A 21,726-nucleotide genomic window follows, 5' to 3' on the forward strand; every position below is an offset into this window, starting at 1 on the left:
TCCTCACCTCCCTTCCCTTTCCCAGCTACACTTTTAGAGAGAAAGTGTTTGTGCTGCCAACTGGTTCATGTTCACTGTCACTTTATCCTGGCCTGATACAGACTCTGGTTGATCTGTCTTGGGCACAGAACTTGCATTACTGTTACTTTCACTCTTACATCATGAAGTGGGTTGTGACTGCTGTTATCATAATCCAAATCAGCACCTGAATCATCACCCTCACCACTGCACAGGCAATGTCTATATATTTCAGAATTTCCTGAGCCACTTCTAAGGCTGTAAACCTTTAAAAAAGAGCTGAGATTGATCTTTGCCAGACAACACCATTTTAACTGACCACATGTAACGCAGCACGCGAAAACCCAGCTACAGTCGCATCCAGCGATACTTAGCTGTACACAAAAACAAGCAGTTAGGGTCAAAATTATGAAGATCGGGATTTTTTATTTTTTTAATTTTTTATTTATTTATAGATATCGCATCTTTGAAGTCTTATCTTTGCTGTTGGTTAGTAACTTTGCACAAAACACCCTGGAACTGTAGTATTTTCAATGTTTTCATGTGCATGCCTATCAAAACCATGTAGAAAAATACTGCACTCTTTTTCCCTATTTCAGTTGCATGCTGAAAGCAACGAAGACTGGGAAACTCCGGTCTGCGAAGTCATCAATGGAAATAAGCAGTGAACAGGCATTAATCGTCTCTCATAGACCTGAATCAAGATAGTGTATGAATGCAGTCGGTTTTCAACAGTTTTACTGGCTACCCTCCATAAGTTGCAACTTAAGCCGGGTCCCATCGATTCTTCGAATTTAGCCAAGTTTCCAACTCAAAGTAAAAAAAATTATTGAAAGTTCAGGCTTTCTTTGGAATGTTATAATTGATGTTGTTTCATTCTGTGGTGTGTGTGACCAGAGAGTGTAGAATGAGGGAGAGGGCACACTCCCTTCTTTCCCCTATGTGCAAAACTGAAGCCTCGCTCGCTCGCGGCGCGCCGCGTCCCTCACCACCCTCTCCCTTCCCCCAGACAGTAGATAGCAGCCAGGCGCAAAGGAGAAGCAACACAGAAAAAGCATGTGCGTATGTTGACTGTCTGCGGCATGTCCCCCAAAATAAATACGTGGGTTATCGACATAATTTTGCAGATTCTCCATAGGTTTTAAAAGAGATACAGCAAAGAGAGAGAGAGAGAGAGAGAGAGAGAGAGTTACTATTAAATTATCGAAATTACCCACCCAGTTGGTGTCGGGATCCACACAGACGAAAACAAATGTGTCATATCCAGCCGTAAACTTTCGCCTTTCTCCTTGAACCAACAGCCGACACGACAAATAGCACCAACTACCACAGGAACTTTGCTTCAGATACCTGATTTCAACCTTTCTGAGATCACTTACTAAAATTTTATTATGTTAAGGCAGTATATTTGTAAAAGTCAGTAGTAATTTTGCAAGTCAATGCCTAAGGAAAATTCAGATATGACACAGCTTGAGCAGTTTTCTGTTTTGCCTGCCACTTGAAGACGCAAACTTTCTGTTATTGTCTTTCTAGTGTTGGCTGCCAGTCAACCGAGGGGCCAGGAACAGGATCAGGCACTGGAAATGAAAATTAGTTTATGACTATTACACACACACACACACACACACACACACACACACACACACACACCATTCCAGAAAATGTGTGAGAGATACAAATAAACAATAGCTGAGAGAGAGAGAGAGAGAGAGAGAGAGAGAGAGAGACACTGACAAGGCGACAGAAATAATGACATATATGTTCATTTATGTTTTACCTTTTCACTCTCCTCACCCACACCCCACACAATGTGATATACACAGTTCTAAATAATATTATCGCAGAGATAACAAGTCTGACATAATTATATCAAAATACTTGTACATATAAAAGCTACAGCAATTTAAAAACATACAAATATATACAGTAAATTAAATTACCTGCTTTTTCCTGTGATTCATGGCTGGTTCTGGCTTTTTTGGAACTTGCAGGGTGATCCTGTCGACAGGGCATTTTTCTTTTTGTTGTGACTTTAGGTGGTGGATTTGGAATGTTGAATAATGTGGGGACAGCATTCCACACAAGACTCAATTTTTCCGCACTGGGATTCATAAACTGATTTGGCTCAAAATGTTCAGAGCAAAGTTTGCAGTTAGTGTACAGGTACTCGCTGGTTTTTCCCTGTAGATCAGCTCGCCTGGTGTTCTGAACCCACTTTTTGCATCTGTACAAAAAAAAGCAATATAGCATTTCAATATTTATTTTCATTCAGTTTTCAATTTATAGAAACTGGTATCATTTCATCCTCAGTTGTTCTCTTCATCCTTCTCAGTACTATTACTACTACCACGACAACAACTACTACTGATGATGATGAAGATGATGATGATGATGACAAAGCTGGTGCTGCTACTACTGCTGCTGTTGCTGCTGCTCCTGCAACTGCTTCTACTATTACTGCCATTCCTGCTAAACTGAGTGATTACTGATTACTAGAAAGATTTGACTGGCGTCTACTGCAAGTAGTGATTACTATTACTATGACTGCTAGCTGAGCAGTCTACCATAACCACTACACTACAACCATAGCAACACATTCAGTGTTGCATAATTATATCAATGCATCACTATGGTTCTAATCACTAAAACAGTGCCTCATTTTGGGTTCAGTTTTGATGCCGCTCTAATGTTGTCTGTCCCAGACCCAAAGTCACAATCACAAAACGTCACGGATACCTTTCACAGCTCTACTTTCGGTTTTGCTAAAAACTACTTTCACTTTGCACACTCGGCTAAACAAAGCTCTGACTAACGAATGTAATAACGACATAAATGTCCATATCAACACGATACTTCATTAAACAAAATCATGAAACGCTTACCTGTCTTCATCTTTGGGAAATCGGAACAATGTCCATCCTTTTTTGCGCGAGTTTTTGCAGTTTACAGCAGAACACCAAGCCATTTCCTCTGCTGCCGTAACTGTCTGGCCGCTTGAGGGCGCATACTATTTCCGGGCGAGAGCTGCTCGCGCGGCGGCTTCACGCGAAGCGCTGAGTGATTCATCTCGCTAAGTTTAGTGCCTCTGGTGTGACTCATGAAAATTCATCGAAGGACCTATGTGTTCATAAAATCGACGCAACGTGAAGTGAACAAATATGGCATCTTTGAAAACATCATCTGCTAAGCGAATCACAGCAATTCTCAACGAATCCCAACAGTTAGGTTGTGAAGTGAAAGCATGACCTGTTGCACATATGAACTGTGACTCTATCTGAATATATGCAGGCAATAGGCTTCTTGACACTTTCCCTGTTTGGCTACAAATAGCTATGAATACAGGTTACCCTTCACCACTGGCTACAAATAGCTATGAATACAGGTTACCCCTTCACCACTGGCTACAAATAGCTATGAATGCAGGTTACCCTTCACCACTGGCTACAAATAGCTATGAATGCAGGTTACCCTTCACCACTGGCTACAAATAGCTATGAATGCAGGTTACCCTTCACCACTGGCTACAAATAGCTATGAATGCAGGTTACCCTTCACCACTGGCCCCATCACTGCAACTGCAGATCTAAATGTTGTCTTTCCTTTGAGCATCACTTTTGATTTTCAAACAATCAGTGTGTTGTTGTATTATGTATATTATTTGCTTCAGACACTTTGCTTACTAGATTTAGCACTAAACATGTAATTTGGTCACAGTAAGACCAGATGACCTTGACCGGCAAACCCTTTAACTTAAAATGTTTTGAAGACAAATATAAAATTTGTAACCAGACACAACTGAATGGAAATATGTGTTCATGCATGTACTGTGATGCTATGTGAACATTTTGAGGCACATAGATCTACCAGCACTTTCTCCAAATGGCTTGATTTAGTCTTGAAATTTGTTCACTACACGCACTGACTACATTAAGGTGATTACTGTTCTAAACAGTGTGTTTGTTTACTGCACTACCTGTGACCATTCACACAAATACTGTGCTGCACGAGATCTGTATAAGCTAACATCATAAATACTCTGACTGCCTGGAATCGAACTGAATTTGTTTTGTTTAAAGTCTATCAGCCGCACGTCAGGAGATTAATTAAATCTGTAATTAGGTCACAGCCAGATGTGATGGCCTTGAGCAGCAGATCCATAATTAAGCCTGGAAGATTATCTCTAATGCCTGAACAAAAAAATATATTTTATTAGGTTGTGGTAACTGCCTATAATCATGCTATTGTAACTTCGGAAACAGATATTTTATAATGTGGGAAATACAGTAAGACCGTTCTCGTTTCAAATCATATTTCCTATGGTATTAAAAAGCACAAAAAATGAATGTTTAACACAGTCCTCAGAAGTTAAAAAACTTGTAAATCTGCTTTTACCCATCAGCCAAGGCCCTGTTCTTCCAGATTGTGCTATAGTAACTGATTTTGACTGCAAACAACTGATCCAATAACACACTTACATGATGAGATATATGACTGGCTGGCACAATCTCATAACAAAAGTTACAAAAGTGACCAGTCCATTCCAATCACAGCACCAAACTAGTTGCTGCATGCTTGCATCAACCATTAGGACACCAGGCCACATCACAGAAATTGTAAAGGAGATCTGTAGCAGAGACTTATGGCTCTGAACAAATGTTAAGGTGGGGTTGTTGGGCGTTGATTCAGTCATCACTCTCACAGACATCAAAGGGCAATGGAAAAGGAGGGATGATGAGAGTTTGGGGGTATGGGTGGTGGACGGTTTCTTGAGAGGAGAATCCCACATGAATGTCATCGGATGTGTGGTTACAAGAGTCACAAAGTACATAATGTGCACTCTATAAAGCCAAATAAACAATTCTGACAGTTTCAGCTTGACTGAAAACTAAAACATCACACTGGTATCACGAAGTTGCTGAAAAACCCTTCTCGACTGGTTGGGTTGTCTCTTTGCAGCTGGGCAATGTTTAGTCTTTGTGACAGTCCCTGCCATATGTGCACAAGGATGTGCACTTTAAGTTGGTCTTGCAGTATTTGCACCTTTCTCTGCACACCACTGTTCAGGAGCAGTGTATCAGTTCACATCAAGTGTCTTGAGCTTTTGTAGAATAATAATAATAATAATAATGGATACTTATATAGCACACTATCCAGAAATCTGCTCTAGGTGCTTTACAAAAACGCTTTTGATAACATAAAACATTATATCTATGCATACACAACCCAAAATGTGACCACACACACACACACACACACACACACACACACACACACACGCACGCACGCACGCACGCACGCACGCACACACACTGCATACATACATTTTAACATACATGTGTATCTAACAGCTACCCAAACACATACGCACACATAGGCAGGCACAAACTTACATAAACACACGCACACACAATACACATTCATATACATGCATGTAATTATGTACACATACATATGTATACACACATAGTCAAGCACACCTGACGAAAAGGAAGTGGACCTGCCACAATTGAACTTATTGCTGAGGGAAAAGGTGAGTTTTGAGACGAGATTTAAAAGATGCGAGGGAATCAGAATGACGGAGGTTATCAGGGAGCTTGTTCCATGTCTTTGGCGATTGAAAAGAAAACGATCTGTGTCCATAGGTCTTACTTCTGACGTGAGGCATCCTGAGAAGTCGAGTATCAGAGGAAGAACGGAGCTGGCGAGACAGGGTATAGATATGGATGAGTTCAGAAAGATACTTGGGGCCAGATCCGTTGACTGCAGAAAAGGTCAGAGTGGATAGCTTATAGTCTATTCAATCAGAAACAGGCAACCAGTGGAGAGACTGAAGGAGAGGAGAAACATGGTCAAATTTAGAAGCTCTGCAAATGAGTCTGGCAGCGTTATTCTGAATTCGTTGGAGTCTGTCTAACAGGTATTTGGGAAGGCCGGCCAAAAGAGAGTTGCAGTAATCCAATCTTGAGAGAACCAGAGAGCATACAAGTGTCTTGGTTGCATCGGTTGAGAGATAGTGGTGGATAGAGCTGATTCTACGCAGTTCCAAATAGGCAACTTTACAGATATTCGAAATGTGCTGTTGGAAGGAAAGAGACTGGTCCAGGATTACACCAAGACTGCGAACAGAGGGAGAAAGTGAAACAGGTGTGCTATTGATCAGAACAGTGTCAGGAAAGGAAGGATGTTGACGAAACTTCTTTGGACAGGTTATCATAAATTCAGTCTTATCATCATTTAATGGCAGCTTGTTCAGAGTCATCCAGTCCTTTAGGCCAGCAATGCACTCCTGTGTTTGAGTCACCAGTGCATCAAATTCAGCTATGGAAGCCGACTGATAAAGTTGTGTGTCATCAGCAAAGCTCTCATGCGACATCGCATGATGACTGATGACATCCGACACAGGAGCCGCATACAGCACGAAAAGAACAGGACCTAGGACGGACCCTTGTGGGACACCATATTTCAAGGCAGATACTCTAGAGTATGTACCATTTACACACACTTTCTGTGTACGATCTGACAGGTAAGACGTGATCCATGCTAGTGCAGTGTCACGAATACCAAAGGAAGTTTTAAGCCTGTTCAAGAGGATAGAGTGGTTGATAGTGTCAAAAGCTGCTGACAAATCTAAGAGAGCGAGAACAGATATCTTATCCTCATCAAATCCCGAAAGCATATCATTCACTATTCTAAGAAGGGCTGTTTCGCAACTATGACCACGTCTATAAGCTGACTGGTGGGAATTAAGTAAACCATTCTGCTCCAGATGAGCTAAGAGCTGAGACAATATGATCTTTTCTAGCAGTTTTGATAAAAATGACAGATTAGAGACAGGTCGATAATTTTTCAAACAATTATGATCCAAAGATGGTTTCTTGATGAGTGGATGTACAACAGCAGATTTGAAGCTTTCAGGAAAACAACCAGACAGTAAGGAAGAATTGATGACATGAGTAATATGTGGCAGTAGAACATCAATACATTCAACCAACAAAGAAGACGGGACAGGGTCAAGCTCACAGGATTTTGGACAAGCGCTTAGACACACTTTCTTCACAAAATCTTCAGTAACCGGTTGGAAACAATGTAAAACAGGACCACTGTACACGCGTTCTTGAACGGGTGAAGAAGGAGACACAACAGAGTCAAGCTTCTCATGAATGCATGATATTTTGCGGGTGAAGAAGTCAGAAAACTTTTGAGGGAGTTCCTGCACCGAAAATGTTGTAGGGAGAGGAGTGTTTTTCATTTTACCAAGTAGATTGGTCGTAGCGTTGAAAAGCTGTTTGGCTGTGGTGCATGCAAGGATTTTAGAAGAGTAGAACTTTGACTCTGCCCTGTCAACAATGTTTGTTACATTATTCCTGGCTGTCTGAAAAATGTCCCTACTGATGGTCAAACTAGTGGCACGCCAGTGCCTCTCAGCTCTCCTTCTCTCCCGCTTGGCCTCCAACAGCTCTGGTCCCACGGTGTTGTACCAAGGCGACAGGGGACGATTGGAGATCAGGCGCCGAGTCGACGGGGCGTGCCTGTCGAGTGCAGCGCGTAGGACAGTGGATAGCTGGTCAGCAGTGGGTTCAAAAGGGATATTAGTCAGCAGGTCAGCTTTAAATAAGTCTAAGTCAATTGAGGTCAGTGTGCGCACCTCCCTATACACAGCAGGGCGTGGGAGGTTTGGTGAGGTTCAGATGACACGTCACACTGTGATAGTCGGAGGACAGGGTGTGATCGACGGTGGTAGACTTCAGGAGGCAGTCCTCATTTCTGTGCAACACCCAATCGACGATGTGACCACGATTGTGTGTAGGCTCGGTTACAGACTGCTTAAGATCGAACAAACTGACAATTTCAAGTAATTTAGAGGTATAAAACTGTGTGGGTGAATCAAAATGAAAATTAAAGTCACCAACAATAAGTAGGGAGCCTGGTAAACTATTAGCGTATTCTAAGAAGTCCGGAAACTGTTCTATAAACATCATATCAGAAAGTTTATTTTTCTTGTTTGGTGGCGGACGGTAGAGGCAGAACACATTGAGGTGGGAATGTGGCAGCGACAGTGAAAGCTGGGCCAGTTCGAATGAGGCATGGTTGAAGGGAAAGGCAGATGTGTATGTTGTGTGTGGGAGCAGCCTGTCTGACACAACGAAGGCGATTCCTCCCCCGCAAGTTGTAACACGAGGGAAGGAGGTGGTAGTGTAGCCAGGGGAAGCGAGATCTCGACACTTAGCTTCATCCCCAGTACTGCGAAGCCAAGTTTCTGTGATACACAGGATGTCGAGGCTGATTGAAAGCAGATGTTCGTTGATCGCTGAGCGTTTGAGGCGAGGACCAACTGACTGGGCGTCCACAAATGGTCCACAAAGGTTTTTCCCTCCCCTTTTTGCAATCCCCGACGTTCTACCTCCAGATGTAAGCACTCTCTCAGATAAACTGCTCTGTGTGTGTGCCATTCAAGAGCTGCTGATGTGGGTGCAGTATTTTCCAATGTTTTCTTTTCTTTAGCGAGGACAGGCTGTCTGACTGTGCTGGCAACACGCAGATCGCTCAGACAATCAAACAACAGGGCAACAAACTGCTCAATGATGTACTCAGGAACTGCTCAATGATGTACTCAGGAACTGCTCAACGATGTACTCAGGAACTTAGTCTGGCTATTCATCATCATCAGGAAGTATCAGTAGTTTGCTTACACAGTTCATGTGTTCCATGCTTTTCTTTTGCTTCTGCCAACAAGCAATGCCATTATTTCTGCACAATTCCTGCTGAACAACAACAAAATCGAAAGTGACAAAAGGAAGGGAGGGGGGCAGTTAACAGTACCGATATAAATCTGATACATATCATATATTTTATCACCATCTGATACTTGTGTTTTTCGAAAACGTGTGCTGCAAACGAAACGATCCTATCTTTAACACCCAAATCCATCTTTATTTCATTGTTTTAAAATCATTTTTAATCACACATACTTAACCGTGACCCAACTAGTGCAGACTCCGGCAGGGGTCTGACATTCCTGTCCTGTGCAAACTACTATCCGCCCGAGTCGACCTCCTCTATCCCTTTCCCCATGCCCTCAGTCTCAACAAGGGATTCTAGCACAAACCCTTTGGGGAAACAACGCAAGTCACTTGCTCTGGATCCGCACACTAGTCTGGGCCCTACGTGCGATGCGTCCGTGGTGGCGGCCGTGACATCGGATCACGAGCCCCCCACACGGCATGCCTCGACCGTCTCGGATCCTTTGGCGACCGTGGCGTGTAGGGATGCCCTCCCCATGTGCAGGGAGGAAGGTGGACCACTAGGGGACACGCTTGCCCATACGCGTGCACCGCTCCCCTTGTCACGATTTTCCAATCCAAGGGAGGCAACTCCTGCTTCGGTCCCCTTATCGGTGACCGCCGCAGTTACTTCCCTTGCACCGGCACTGCCCCTTGCCTCCAGTGCAGGCGCGTGCACGGTTCCACCAAGCCATGCAGTGATGTCCACATCTGCCATTCCTCCAGCTGCTGTTGTTTCCCAGCCACAAACGGTCTCTCAACAAGCTGCTCAAACAAACAATCAGCAGCTCATTATCAGCTTGCTGCAGCAATTATGCTCCACTGTCCTTCCTGGTGCCACACCTTCTGCTTCTGCTCCTTCTTCTAATGCAACACCACCACCCCCTGCCACCCACCAGCAGCTCCCCTCCACTTCAGCAGGACACACTCAGAGCACCCAGGACAGCCACACTGGCCACGTGCCCAGCACACAGCCTGATCCATCACCCTATGCCACCGAAGAGACATTTTCTGATGGTGACACAGACACAGAGGAACCACCTTCAGAAGAAAACCAGTTGGTTTCCCTGCAGGAAGCACTAGCACACCTAGCTTCCTACACTCCAGACAGGGTGGAGACAATTCACGCACCGGGCACGCCTCAATCCTGCGGTGCCATGGAAATCATGGGCATCCACAGATCCTCCAATGGCCCTCACTATGCCCTCACACAGTCGCCCATGGTACTCGATGCCCTGCATAATACGCTGGCACGCATCAGGGGCCAACCCATCAGCGAGGTCCCCTCTGATTCTGTCCCCAATTTCCCTGCAGCAATGGGTTGAGGCAAATTCTTAAAAACCCAACCCAGACCCACTTCAAAGCCCCCACTGTTAGCTCCGGGTCCTATCCCGCAAAGGCCCCTGCCTCTTTCTCAGGAGGACCTACTACTACTCCCAAACAACTCACAGGGCAATCGCTCAATCACAGTGACAGACAGATTCTTGATGGACCTGGAAGAAGCTGCAAGGTTGTCCCTTGAATCAACTGCAGCCATAGACAACTTCCTGGCGGGCCTTGCCACAGCGCTGATGGAAACGCCAGCTGATCCACCAGCCGGCCTTGACATCTCGGTCTTCTCTCCCTTCGTACAGCAGATCGCCCAGCTCCTTATGCGCTCTGCCAATATCCAAGCGCAAGCCTACATGAATGTGATTTTGGCCAGGAGGGACGCTGTGCTCGACCACTCTCCATACGTGCGTTCTCTGCCAGAACATGCTTCCCTCAGAGCGCTTCCTCCCGCGGACGGTTCCCTTTTTGGTCAGGGCTTTCCCACTGCGGCCATAAAACGCCGCGCAGACTTGGGTAGGGACCTTGCCCTTGGCGCAGGCCCTCTCCGCACTCCGGCACACCCGCGGCACGCTCAACGGCATCAGCCCTACACCTTCAGGCGTAGCAACATTACCTCCTTCGGACCGCGCCCGCGCCAATCCACACCGTCAAACGCCAGAGCACAACCCAGGGGTCAGCCCAGTTCGTACAGGCGCCAGCCGCACTCACTCCGCCCCCCACGCAGGCCAGCAACCAACTCCACACCGGCCCACCCCCAATGACTTGCCCCCGCCCTTCACCCGCCACTCGCGCACCAACAGCCAGCAGGAAGCCTGTCCAGGCACATACCAGCGTGGCTGTCTCTCCCAGCATGCGAGTGGGTCCTCCGGGTGATAGGGTCGGGGTTCCGCCTGCCTTGGCTCTCCTCCAAGGCACCTCTCACTCTCTCTCCTCCTCCCTTCCCCCCCCCCACAGGGCGACACAGCCTGCTCAGCCCTGCGGGACGAAATACTCTCTCTTCTCCACAAAGAGGCCATAGAAGAAGCTCCTCCTCTCTCTCCGGGCTTCTTCGGCTGCATTTTCGTCGTTCCCAAAACATCCGGCGGATCGCAGCCAGTCCTAGACCTTTCGCCCCTAAACAGATATCTCCAGCACAAATCATTCCGCATGGAATCACCTGCGTCAATCAGGGACTCTATCAGACAAGGCGACTGGGCAGTCTCCATAGACCTCACAGACGCTTACTTCCATATCCTCGTTCACCCCAGGGACCGCAAGTGGCTCCGCTTCTCATGGGAAGGCAAGTCCTTCCAGTTCAGAGCCCTTCCATTTGGCCTGGCTCCAGCCCCGTGGGTCTTCACCAGGGTGGTCAGGGAACTATGTTTGGCCCTCAGGAGCAAGGGCATACGCCTGAGGGTCTACCTAGACGACTGGTTGATCCTTGCAGAGAGCAAGGCCCTCTGCCAGCATCACCTCAACCTCGTCAGGAACCAGTGCCAAGCACTGGGCTTTCTGATGAACACAGACAAATCGGAACTGGAGCCCTCTCAACAGTTCGAATTCCTGGGTATGGCGATCGATTCAGTATCAATGACCATACGTCCGGCCATGCCTCGCCTCCACAGGCTACACAGCCTCCTTTCTCATCTATCACAGGCAGCCTCGGCGTCAGCCAGGGAGCTTGCCTCTCTACTGGGCTTCATGGAGTCTCTTGCTGCACTGGTCCCCTTGGGCAGACTACACAAATGCCCATTTCAGCGCCACTTCCAGAACAGGTGGTCCCATTCTTCTCAGACATGGGACACCCAGATTCCTCTAGGCACATGGTTCTCACAGTCGACCCAGCGCTGGATGGACATGCAATGGCTCAACGCTGGGGTTCCCATCTCGAACCCAACTCCGGATGCAGAACTATACACAGATGCCTCCAACATGGGCTGGGGTGCTCACATGGAGAACCACACAGCGTCAGGGACTTGGTCCCCACAGCAGCAATCATGGCACATCAACAAACTGGAACTGGAGGCGGTCTCCCTTGCCCTCCAGCACTTCCTCCCCCACGTTTCGCGCAGGTCGATCTTGCTATGCACAGACAACACGACGGTAGCATGTTACCTGAACAAACAGGGGGGAGCTCACTCTCACCAGCTGTCCCTGCATGCGGAGACAGTCCTCCTCTGGTGTCAAGAGCACAACATCCACCTGACAGCACATGTCCCAGGCAAGCTCAACATTCTAGCAGATTACCTCAGCAGATCCCACACAGTGCTTCAGACGGAGTGGACCCTGTCACACTCAACACTTCAGCCGATCTGGGACCATTGGCACAAACCACATGTGGATCTCTTCGCCACAAGGTACAACTTCCGCATTCCCACATACGTCTCCCCAGTCCCAGACCCGCAGGCCTGGGCCGTGGACGCCCTGTCGATCAGCTGGTCCAACCTTTCGGGGTATGCCTTCCCCCCACTGCCAATCATGGGAAAAGTCCTCAGAAAGGCAAGGCTGGAGAGTGCCGCCCTGATTCTCATCGCACCCCACTGGCCAGCACAGCCGTGGTTCCCCGACCTTCTCCACCTCACTCACGTTCCCCCACTCCGCCTTCACATCGGCAGACACTCCCTAGTCCAGCCCCGCTCGGGCGTTCCCCACGGAAACCCAGAGGTTCTCAACCTACACGCCTGGCTACTGTGCGGGAATCTCTGTCAGCACTAGGCGCCTCCGATGACACAGCTGACCTTGTGTGCAGGTCACATCGCAAAGGCACTCAAGGCGTTTACTCTGCACACTGGAATCGCTGGCTCTCCTGGTGCTCAACCCACTCAGTCAATCCCACACACCCATCCAACATGGACCTCGCCAACTTTCTCGCCTTCCTCTCCTCCTCCAAAGGCCTCTCCGCCTCTGCAGTACGCGTCCATCGCGCTGCAATCAGCTCCACTCTTCGGCAACTAGGCGGACCCTCTTTCACAGATGACCCCCTGCTTAGGGCATTAGTCCGAGGGGCTTCCCTCAGCCACACACGTACATCCCCCCGGACCCCTTCTTGGGACCTTTTTTTGGTCCTACAATACCTCCGCAAGGCAACCTTCGAACCCCTTGCTATAGCTCCCTTCAAGCTACTCTCAATGAAGACACTCTTTCTCGTCTCACTCGCCTCAGGCAGACGTTGTAGCGAGGTCCATGCCCTCAGTGGCGCCACACAGGATATAGCCTTTGAGCCGGACGGATCTATCTCACTTAGGTTCCTCCCTGAATTTCTTGCCAAAAATCAGACTCGCGATACACCCTCTCCCATTCTTTTCATCAAACCGCTCTCTTCCATTCTAGCCCATGATGACGAGGATAGGTTCCTCTGCCCGGTCAGGGCCCTGCGCATATACCTCAAAAGGTTGCGTCCCTTCCGAGCGTCCAAGCGACGCCTCTTCATTAGCTGGAACCTGGACCATCCACGTGACATTAGCAAAACGTCGCTGTCTCGATGGATAGTCAATGCGATTAAAGGTGCATATGCAGACGTAGGTTTGAGACTCGATGCCTCCTCAGCCAGAGCGTATGAAGTCAGAGCGTGGTCCTCCTCTCTTGCCCTGGCGCACTCAATACGGCTACAGGACATCTTAGATGCCGCCTACTGGAAAAATCCTGCCACCTTCATCGACTTCTACCTGAGAGACGTCGCACGCCTGCGGGATGATGGCTCAAGAGGCATCGCTTCTGTGGTAGTTGCACAGCAGGCTGTCGCAGCACATAGACAGTAGAACAGGCTAGCCCGCCACCTTGTCGCGCTATTCTGCACTAGTTGGGTCACGGTTAAGTATGTGTGATTAAAAGGAAATTTTCTATCTAAAATTAAATAACATACTTACCGTGACCCAAATTTAAGACCCTCCCGGCCTCCCCGCTTCCTGTTCTCCCTGCTCGCTGCGCTGCTGATGGCATATTGCCGTCAAAAGAGGGCGATAGCCAGGGGGACAAAGGGGACGTTACCTACTTCCGGGAGGTTATCGGCCGTAGTTCTCTCATTTTCTCCGCATAGGCGGATAGTAGTTTGCACAGGACAGGAATGTCAGACCCCTGCCGGAGTCTGCACTAGTTGGGTCACGGTAAGTATGTTATTTAAACGTAATTTTAGATAGAAAATTTCCTTTTCAGATCTGTCAAAGTTTCAAACTTCCTCTATGTTTGTCGTGACTTTCTGGCTTTACTAACTTTTAACAAACATGCCAAAAAAGCAAATTCTGGTGAAATATTTTCGGCACTCCAGGCAAGCCCGTTTCGACAATTGTAACTGGTGAATCAAACACGCATTTCAACTCCGAACAATATAAGATTTTCTTGTGTTCGGGAGCGTGCTGATTTGCGTACAGCCCTGTGGTGTGTTTATGTGTTTGCGTGTGTGTGTGTGTGTGTGTGTGTGTGCACGTGCACGCGCGCGTGCATGCATTCATTCACACACAGTCACCATGTTTTTTACACTAACAGGGAAAACACGTGCGTGCGAGAACACACACAGACACACTTTACCATCACTCACATATACAAACATACTCACAAACATTCATAAACTGCACATGTACACGTGGGCACTCACACACACACAAGGGCATACACGCACACATACGCACACATAAACATGCAAGCATGCACAAAACACACAAACACGCACACATATGTTCATGAGTTCATGATTTCATGACAAAGTGCCAACAGAGGACCTACCTTCAGTGCTGCTGATGACTGGGTGTTGATCCAGGAATCTCTGTCGGCACAAGAGCGACGTGTCTGACCAGTTCACCGCCTGCAGCAGGGGAGCTAACTTGTCAGCGGACACAGCCTGGTTGTGGTCCAGCCATCGGGTCAGTGCCCTCACCACCACACCCTCACCCTCATGGCCTGAACACACATACACACTGAACTGCACTACACACACCTCCTGGTCTGAACACACATACACACTGAACTGCACTACGCACACCTCCTGGTCTGAACACACATACACATTGAACTGCACTACACACCTCCTGGTCTGAACACACATACACACTGAACTGCACTACGCACACCTCCTGGTCTGAACACACATACACACTGAACTGCACTACGCACACCTCCTGGTCTGAACACACATACACACTGAACTGCACTACACACACACCTCCTGGTCTGAACACACATACACACTGAACTGCACTACACACACACCTCCTGGTCTGAACACACATACACACTGAACTGCACTACGCACACCTCCTGGTCTGAACACACATACACACTGAACTGCACTACACACACACCTCCTGGTCTGAACACACATACACACTGAACTGCACTACACACACACCTCCTGGTCTGAACACACATACACACTGAACTGCACTACGCACACCTCCTGGTCTGAACACGCATACACATTGAACTGCACTACACACACACCTCATGGCCTGAACACACATACACACTGAACTGCACTACACACACCTCCTGGTCTGAACACACATACACACTGAACTGCACTACACACACACCTCCTGGTCTGAACACACATACACATTGAACTGCACTACACACACACCTCATGGCCTGAACACACATACACACTGAACTGCACTACACACACACATCCTGGCCTGAACACATACACACTGAACTGCACTACACACACACCTCCTGGCCTGAACACACATACACACTGAACTGCACTACACACACACCTCCTGGTCTGAACACACATACACACTGAACTGCACTACACACACACTGCCTGGTCTGAACACACATACACACTGAACTGCACTACACACACCTTCTGGTCTGAAGATGCACACACCTTGTATTGCAGTGCGCGCACACACACAAACACACACATACATAGCAGTACACACGGACACCCATCATTGTAAGAACACACACACACACACACACACATATATATAAGTACACACAGAAACCCCTCATTGAAAGAACACACATACGCACACACACACACACTCACAGCAGTACACACAGACACCCCTCATTGTAAGAATACACAGACACACATATATAGCAGTACAAACTGACACCCCTCATTGCCTGAAAATACACACACACAGCAGTACACACAGACACCCCTCATTGAAAGAACACACACACACAGCAGTACACACAGACACCCCTCATTGAAAGAACACACACACACAGCAGTACACACAGACACCCCTCATTATGAGAACAAACACACACACATATAGAAGTACACACAGACACCCCTCATGGTACGAAGACACACACATACACAGCAGTACCCCTCATTGTAAGAACACATACACACACATAGCAGTACACACAGACACCACTCATTGTAAGAACACACACACACACATATTGCAGTTCACACACACACACCCCTCATGGTATGAACACACACACACACACACACATATATAGCAGCACACACAGACACCCTCATTGCCTACACACTACACACACACACACACACACACACACACACACACAGTACACAGACACCCCTCACTGCCTGAACACACACACACACACACATAGCAGTACACACAGACACCCCTCATTGCCTACACACACACACACACACACACACAGCAGTACACACAGACACCCCTCATTGCCTGAACACACACACACACACACACACCCACACACACACACATAGCAGTTCACACAGACACCCCTCATTATAAGAACACACACACACACACATAGCAGTACACACAGACACCCCTCATTGCCTACACACATACACACACACACACAGCAGTACACACAGACACCCCTCATTGCCTGAACACACACACACCCACACACACACACACACATAGCAGTTCACACAGACACCCCTCATTATAAGAACACACACACACACACATAGCAGTACACACAGACACCCCTCATTGTAAAAGCACATACACACACATATATAGCAGTACACAAAGATACCCCTCATTGCCTGAACACACACACACACACACATACAGCAGTACACACAGACACCCCTCATTGTAAAAGCACATACACACACATATATAGCAGTACACAAAGATACCCCTCATTGCCTGAACACACACACACACACACACACACACACACACACACACACCCAACAGTACACACAGACACCCCTCATTGCCTGAACACACACACACACCCAACAGTACACACAGACACCCCTCATTGACTGAACACACACAGACACAGACACACACACACACACACAGCAGTACACACAGACACCACTCATTGCCTGAACACACACACACACACACAGAGACACCGCTCATTGCCTGAACACACACACACATACTCACACACACACACACACACACACACACACACACACACACATACATATAGCAGAAGACAAAGACACACCTCATTGCCTGAACACACACACACATACACACACACACACATATAGCAGTACACAGGCACCCATCATTGTAAGAGCACACACACACACACACACACACACACACATATATATAGCAGTACACCATCATTGTAAGAGCACACACACGCACACACATACAGCAGTACACAAATGTACCCATCACTGCCTGAACACACACACACACACATAGCAGTACACAAAGATACCCCTCAATGCCTGAACACACACACACACACACACACACACATAGCAGTACACAAAGATACCCCTCAATGCCTGAACACACACACACACACACACATATAGCAGTACACAAAGATACCCCTCAATGCCTGAACACACACACACACACACACATATAGCAGTACACAAAGATACCCCTCAATGCCTGAACACACATACACATAATGGAGTCTCCCATCGGACCAATGGATGAGTAGGCAGACAGGCTTATCTGTCGGTGTGTGTCCTCATATGGGAGAAGAGGCCGATTCTGGATGTGCAGCACTTCACACAGGTGTTGCAAGGGAAAACGTCTCCAAAAGTTGAGCCCTGCTTCCTTCGCTCACGCTTCTCCTTATTGGCCAGTGTTCTCTTGTTTTCAAACGTCTTTATGCCACTAGAGCACAGCATCCTCCAGTGAGAGCGGTCAAGGGCATCAGTTTCCCAGGAAGTGATGTCTATGACACAGGCTTTGAGGTTTGTCTTCAAGGTGTCCTTGAAGCACTTGCATGGTCTTCCAAGTTCGAGGTGGCCTTCCTTCAGCTGGCCATACAGTAGCATCTTCGGGATCCTGCTGTCTGTCATGCGGACAATGTGTCCTGTCCAGCATAGCTGGCACTGGATCAGCAGGCTTTTGATGCTGGGCAGGCCGCTCCTCTCTAGGACCTGGAGGTTGGAGACCCTGTCTTGCCACTTTATGCCGAGGATCTTTCGTAGGCATCTCTGGTGAAACTGCTCAAGTTGTTGAATGTGACGGCAATACGTCATCCATGTTTCACAGCAGTACAACAAGGTGGTCAGCACAACAGCTCTGTAGGTTTTGATTTTGGTGCTGAGCCTGATGCCTTTGTTGTTCCACAACCTGTTGTTGAGTCTGCCAAAGGCGGAGCTGGCCTTGGCAATGCGCAGCGTCACTTCTGCATCAAGGGCTCCGTTGCTGCACAGGGTGCTGCTCAGGTAGCAAAACTTGTTGACTGACTTGATCTCTGTGTCATTGATCTTGATTGCAGGTGGGGGGGGTGGGGGGGAGAGGGGCACTGGCGTTCTGTGAGCTAGCTGGTTGATACATGGATTTGGTCTTGCTGAGGCTGATGGTGAGTCCAAAGTGCTTGCAGGAGGTTGAGAACCTGTCCATAATGAACTGCATGTCCTCATGGGTTTGTGCAGCAAGCGTGCAGTCATCAGCAAAGAGGAGCTCTCTCAACAGTGCATCAGACACCCTGGACCTGGCATGGAGTCACCGCAAGTTGAAAAGTTTGCCATCTATGCGAAACTGAATGTAGATGCCCCGGTCACAGTCTTGGAAGGCATCAATCAGCATGGCAGAGAAGAGAATGGAGAACAGTGTGGGTGCCAGGACACAGCCCTGCTTCACTCCATTTACCACAGGGAACAGATCTGACATGTCAGTATTTTTCCTGTACTCTCGCCTGCATGCCATCAGGGATGTCCTTGGTCAAGCAGTCTGTTCAGTATGATGCGGGTGAAGATCTTGCTGGCGATGCAGAGGAGAGAGATTCAACAGTGGTTATCGCAGGATGTTTCGTCTCCCTTCTGTTTGTAAATGTGGACAACTGAAGCATCCTTGAAATCCTGGGGGACCTCCCCTCTCTCCCAGATAGTCTGGAACAGGGCGGTCAGCTTGTCTGTCAGCACCTCGCCTCCATACTTGTATATGTCGGCTTGGATTCCATCCGCTCCTGGTGCTTTTCCTGATGTTGTCAGGGCCTTCCGGGTTTCGGCCTTGGTGGGAGGGGCAGCTAGCGAGTCATTGACTGGTAGCTGTGGGAGGGCTGCAATTACCTCGTCAGATATGGACGAGTCCCTGTTGAGGAGGGTGTTGAAGTGCTCTGCCCAGTGGGCAAGGATGTCTTTCTTGTCTGTCAGAAGGGTAGTCTGATCCAAGGCTCGGACAGGGATTGATCCTGTAATTCTTGGCCCATACACAGCTCGGAGACCATCATGGAAGGTCTTCGTGTCGTGAGCATCAGAAGTGGACTGAAGCTCTTCGGACTTTCTCTCCCACCAGGTGTTCTTCATCTCACGCAGCCTCTTCTGTACGAGTTGCTTGGTTTGCAAGTACTGGTTATTCTTCCTCTGGCAGTCTTTATCAGGAATGTGATCCTGATGCCATGTATGCAGTGTGTTCAGGAGCTTGGAGATTCCAGAGTCGTTCTCGTCAAACCAGTCTTTGTGGCTCCTCTGTACAAAGCTGAGTGTGTCAGCTGCTGCTGTGTACACAGCATCTCTAAAGGTGCTCCATATCTCTTCTACATCAGTTGATGCAGGAATTTCTTGGAGAGCTGCTTGGATTTGCTGCTACAGCATGTCCGTGGTGATAGGGAGGGCGGTGGATGTTCAGCTTCCTAAGGGGTTTCTGCCTGGCTGGTTGGAGCTTGCATGCAAGTCTGATGTTCATCTTGCTGTGTCCCAGGCGATGGTCCGACAAACAGACTGCTCCTCTCATGCAGCGTGTAATGGAAACACCACCTCTGTCCCTCTGCTGGACAATCACATAGTTCAGCATGTGCCATTGCTTGGAGCCGGAGTGCATCTTCTTGTACTTGTCCGCTTGTTGGAAGAGGGTGTTGGTGATGGTCAGTCCATGCTGCGCACAGAGCGAGAGCAAAAGCAGTCCATTGGAGTTGCACTTGTCAGTGCCGTGCTGTCCTAGGACTTTTGGCCATGAGGAGAAGTCCACGCCTATGTGGACATTGAAATCTCCAAGGATGATTAGCCTGTCCTTCTGTCTACCGCTGAAATGGTGTGGCTGAGCTCCTTGTAGAAAGCTTCTTTGATGTCATCAGGGCTGGTCATCATCGGGGCATAGCAGCTGATGACTGTGGTGAAGCGATCCTCGGACAGCTTCAGACGCAAGGTCATCAGCCTATTGTTTATCCCACATGGAAGGCTGTCCGTTTCTTCTCCTTTTAATTTCTTGAGCAAGAGTTAATCCACCGCCGGCTTGCTAGGCCTGTCGCAGCTTCACCAATATTCCAGAAAGCATGGATGGAGAGGACAGTCCCGGAAGACTGGCAGAGAGCAGTTGTGGTACCAATCTGGAAGAAGAAAGGCAGCAAAAAAGACTGCAGCATGTATCGAGGAATTTCCCTCCTGAGCCACACAGGAAAGATGTACGCAAAGATCTTGGAACAGCGTACAAGGTACAAGGTGGAACCATTACTGAGTGAGGCGCAGATGGGCTTCAGAAAAGGAAGAGGGTGTACAGACGCTATCTTCGCTCTCAGGCAACTGAGCGAAAAGACAATCGAGCACAACAGAGAACTAAATCTTGTGTTTGTGGACCAGGAGAAAGCATTTGACCGAGTGGACAGAAACAAGCTATGGCAAACACTCGAAGAGTACAGCATCAGGGGACAACTGTTGGACAACATCAGAGCCATCTACAACAACAGTATGAGTGCAGTCCGCACCCAAAACGGACTCACAGACTGGTTTGAGGTGTCATCTGGAGTGAGACAAGGGTGTGTTCTATCACCGTTACTTTTCATCATATACATGGATAAAATCACAAAAGAAGCAAACCCCAACCCAGAAGATCTGAATGAGATGCTGTTCGCAGATGACCAAAGCCTGGCACATGAGAAAGAAGAACAACTTCAAGAGCACACAGACAGACTGAACACACAGTGTGAGGAGCTCAACATGAAGATCAGCATCAGCAAAACCGAGACGATGAAGGTCAGCAGAACACCTGGCAACCTAAACATCAACGTCAACGGAATTCCGCTGAAACAAGTCAGCGAGTTCAAGTATCTCGGCAGTATTTTCTCGGAAGATGGACGTCTCAACAGAGGGATTGAGACGAGAGTACAGAAGGCTAACAGCGTCAGCTACCAGCTTGCCCCACTCCTCAAACATCCCAACATCCCCATTGAGACCAAAGCCAAACTCATTACCTCCATCTTCATCCCCACCTTGACCTACCAGTGCCAGACATGGACCCTGACAAAAAGTCTGGAACGCAAAATA

General features: G+C 48.0%; 1 protein-coding gene across 2 annotated transcripts in view; it reads right to left on the reverse strand.

Annotated features, from left to right (window-relative positions):
- The window catches only part of LOC143299920 (kelch-like protein 30), an 81,555-nt gene that overhangs the window by 33,044 nt on the left and 26,785 nt on the right, over nucleotides 1-21,726 (reverse strand). For both annotated transcript variants that reach the window (XM_076613456.1, XM_076613457.1), the window contains one exon: nucleotides 14,829-15,002. In XM_076613456.1, coding sequence (XP_076469571.1) covers nucleotides 14,829-15,002 — 174 coding nt within the window. The remainder of the gene's footprint in view (nucleotides 1-14,828; nucleotides 15,003-21,726) is intronic.

The sequence above is a fragment of the Babylonia areolata genome, chromosome 25 (assembly GCF_041734735.1).
Source record: "Babylonia areolata isolate BAREFJ2019XMU chromosome 25, ASM4173473v1, whole genome shotgun sequence".
Lineage (NCBI taxonomy): Eukaryota > Metazoa > Mollusca > Gastropoda > Neogastropoda > Buccinidae > Babylonia > Babylonia areolata.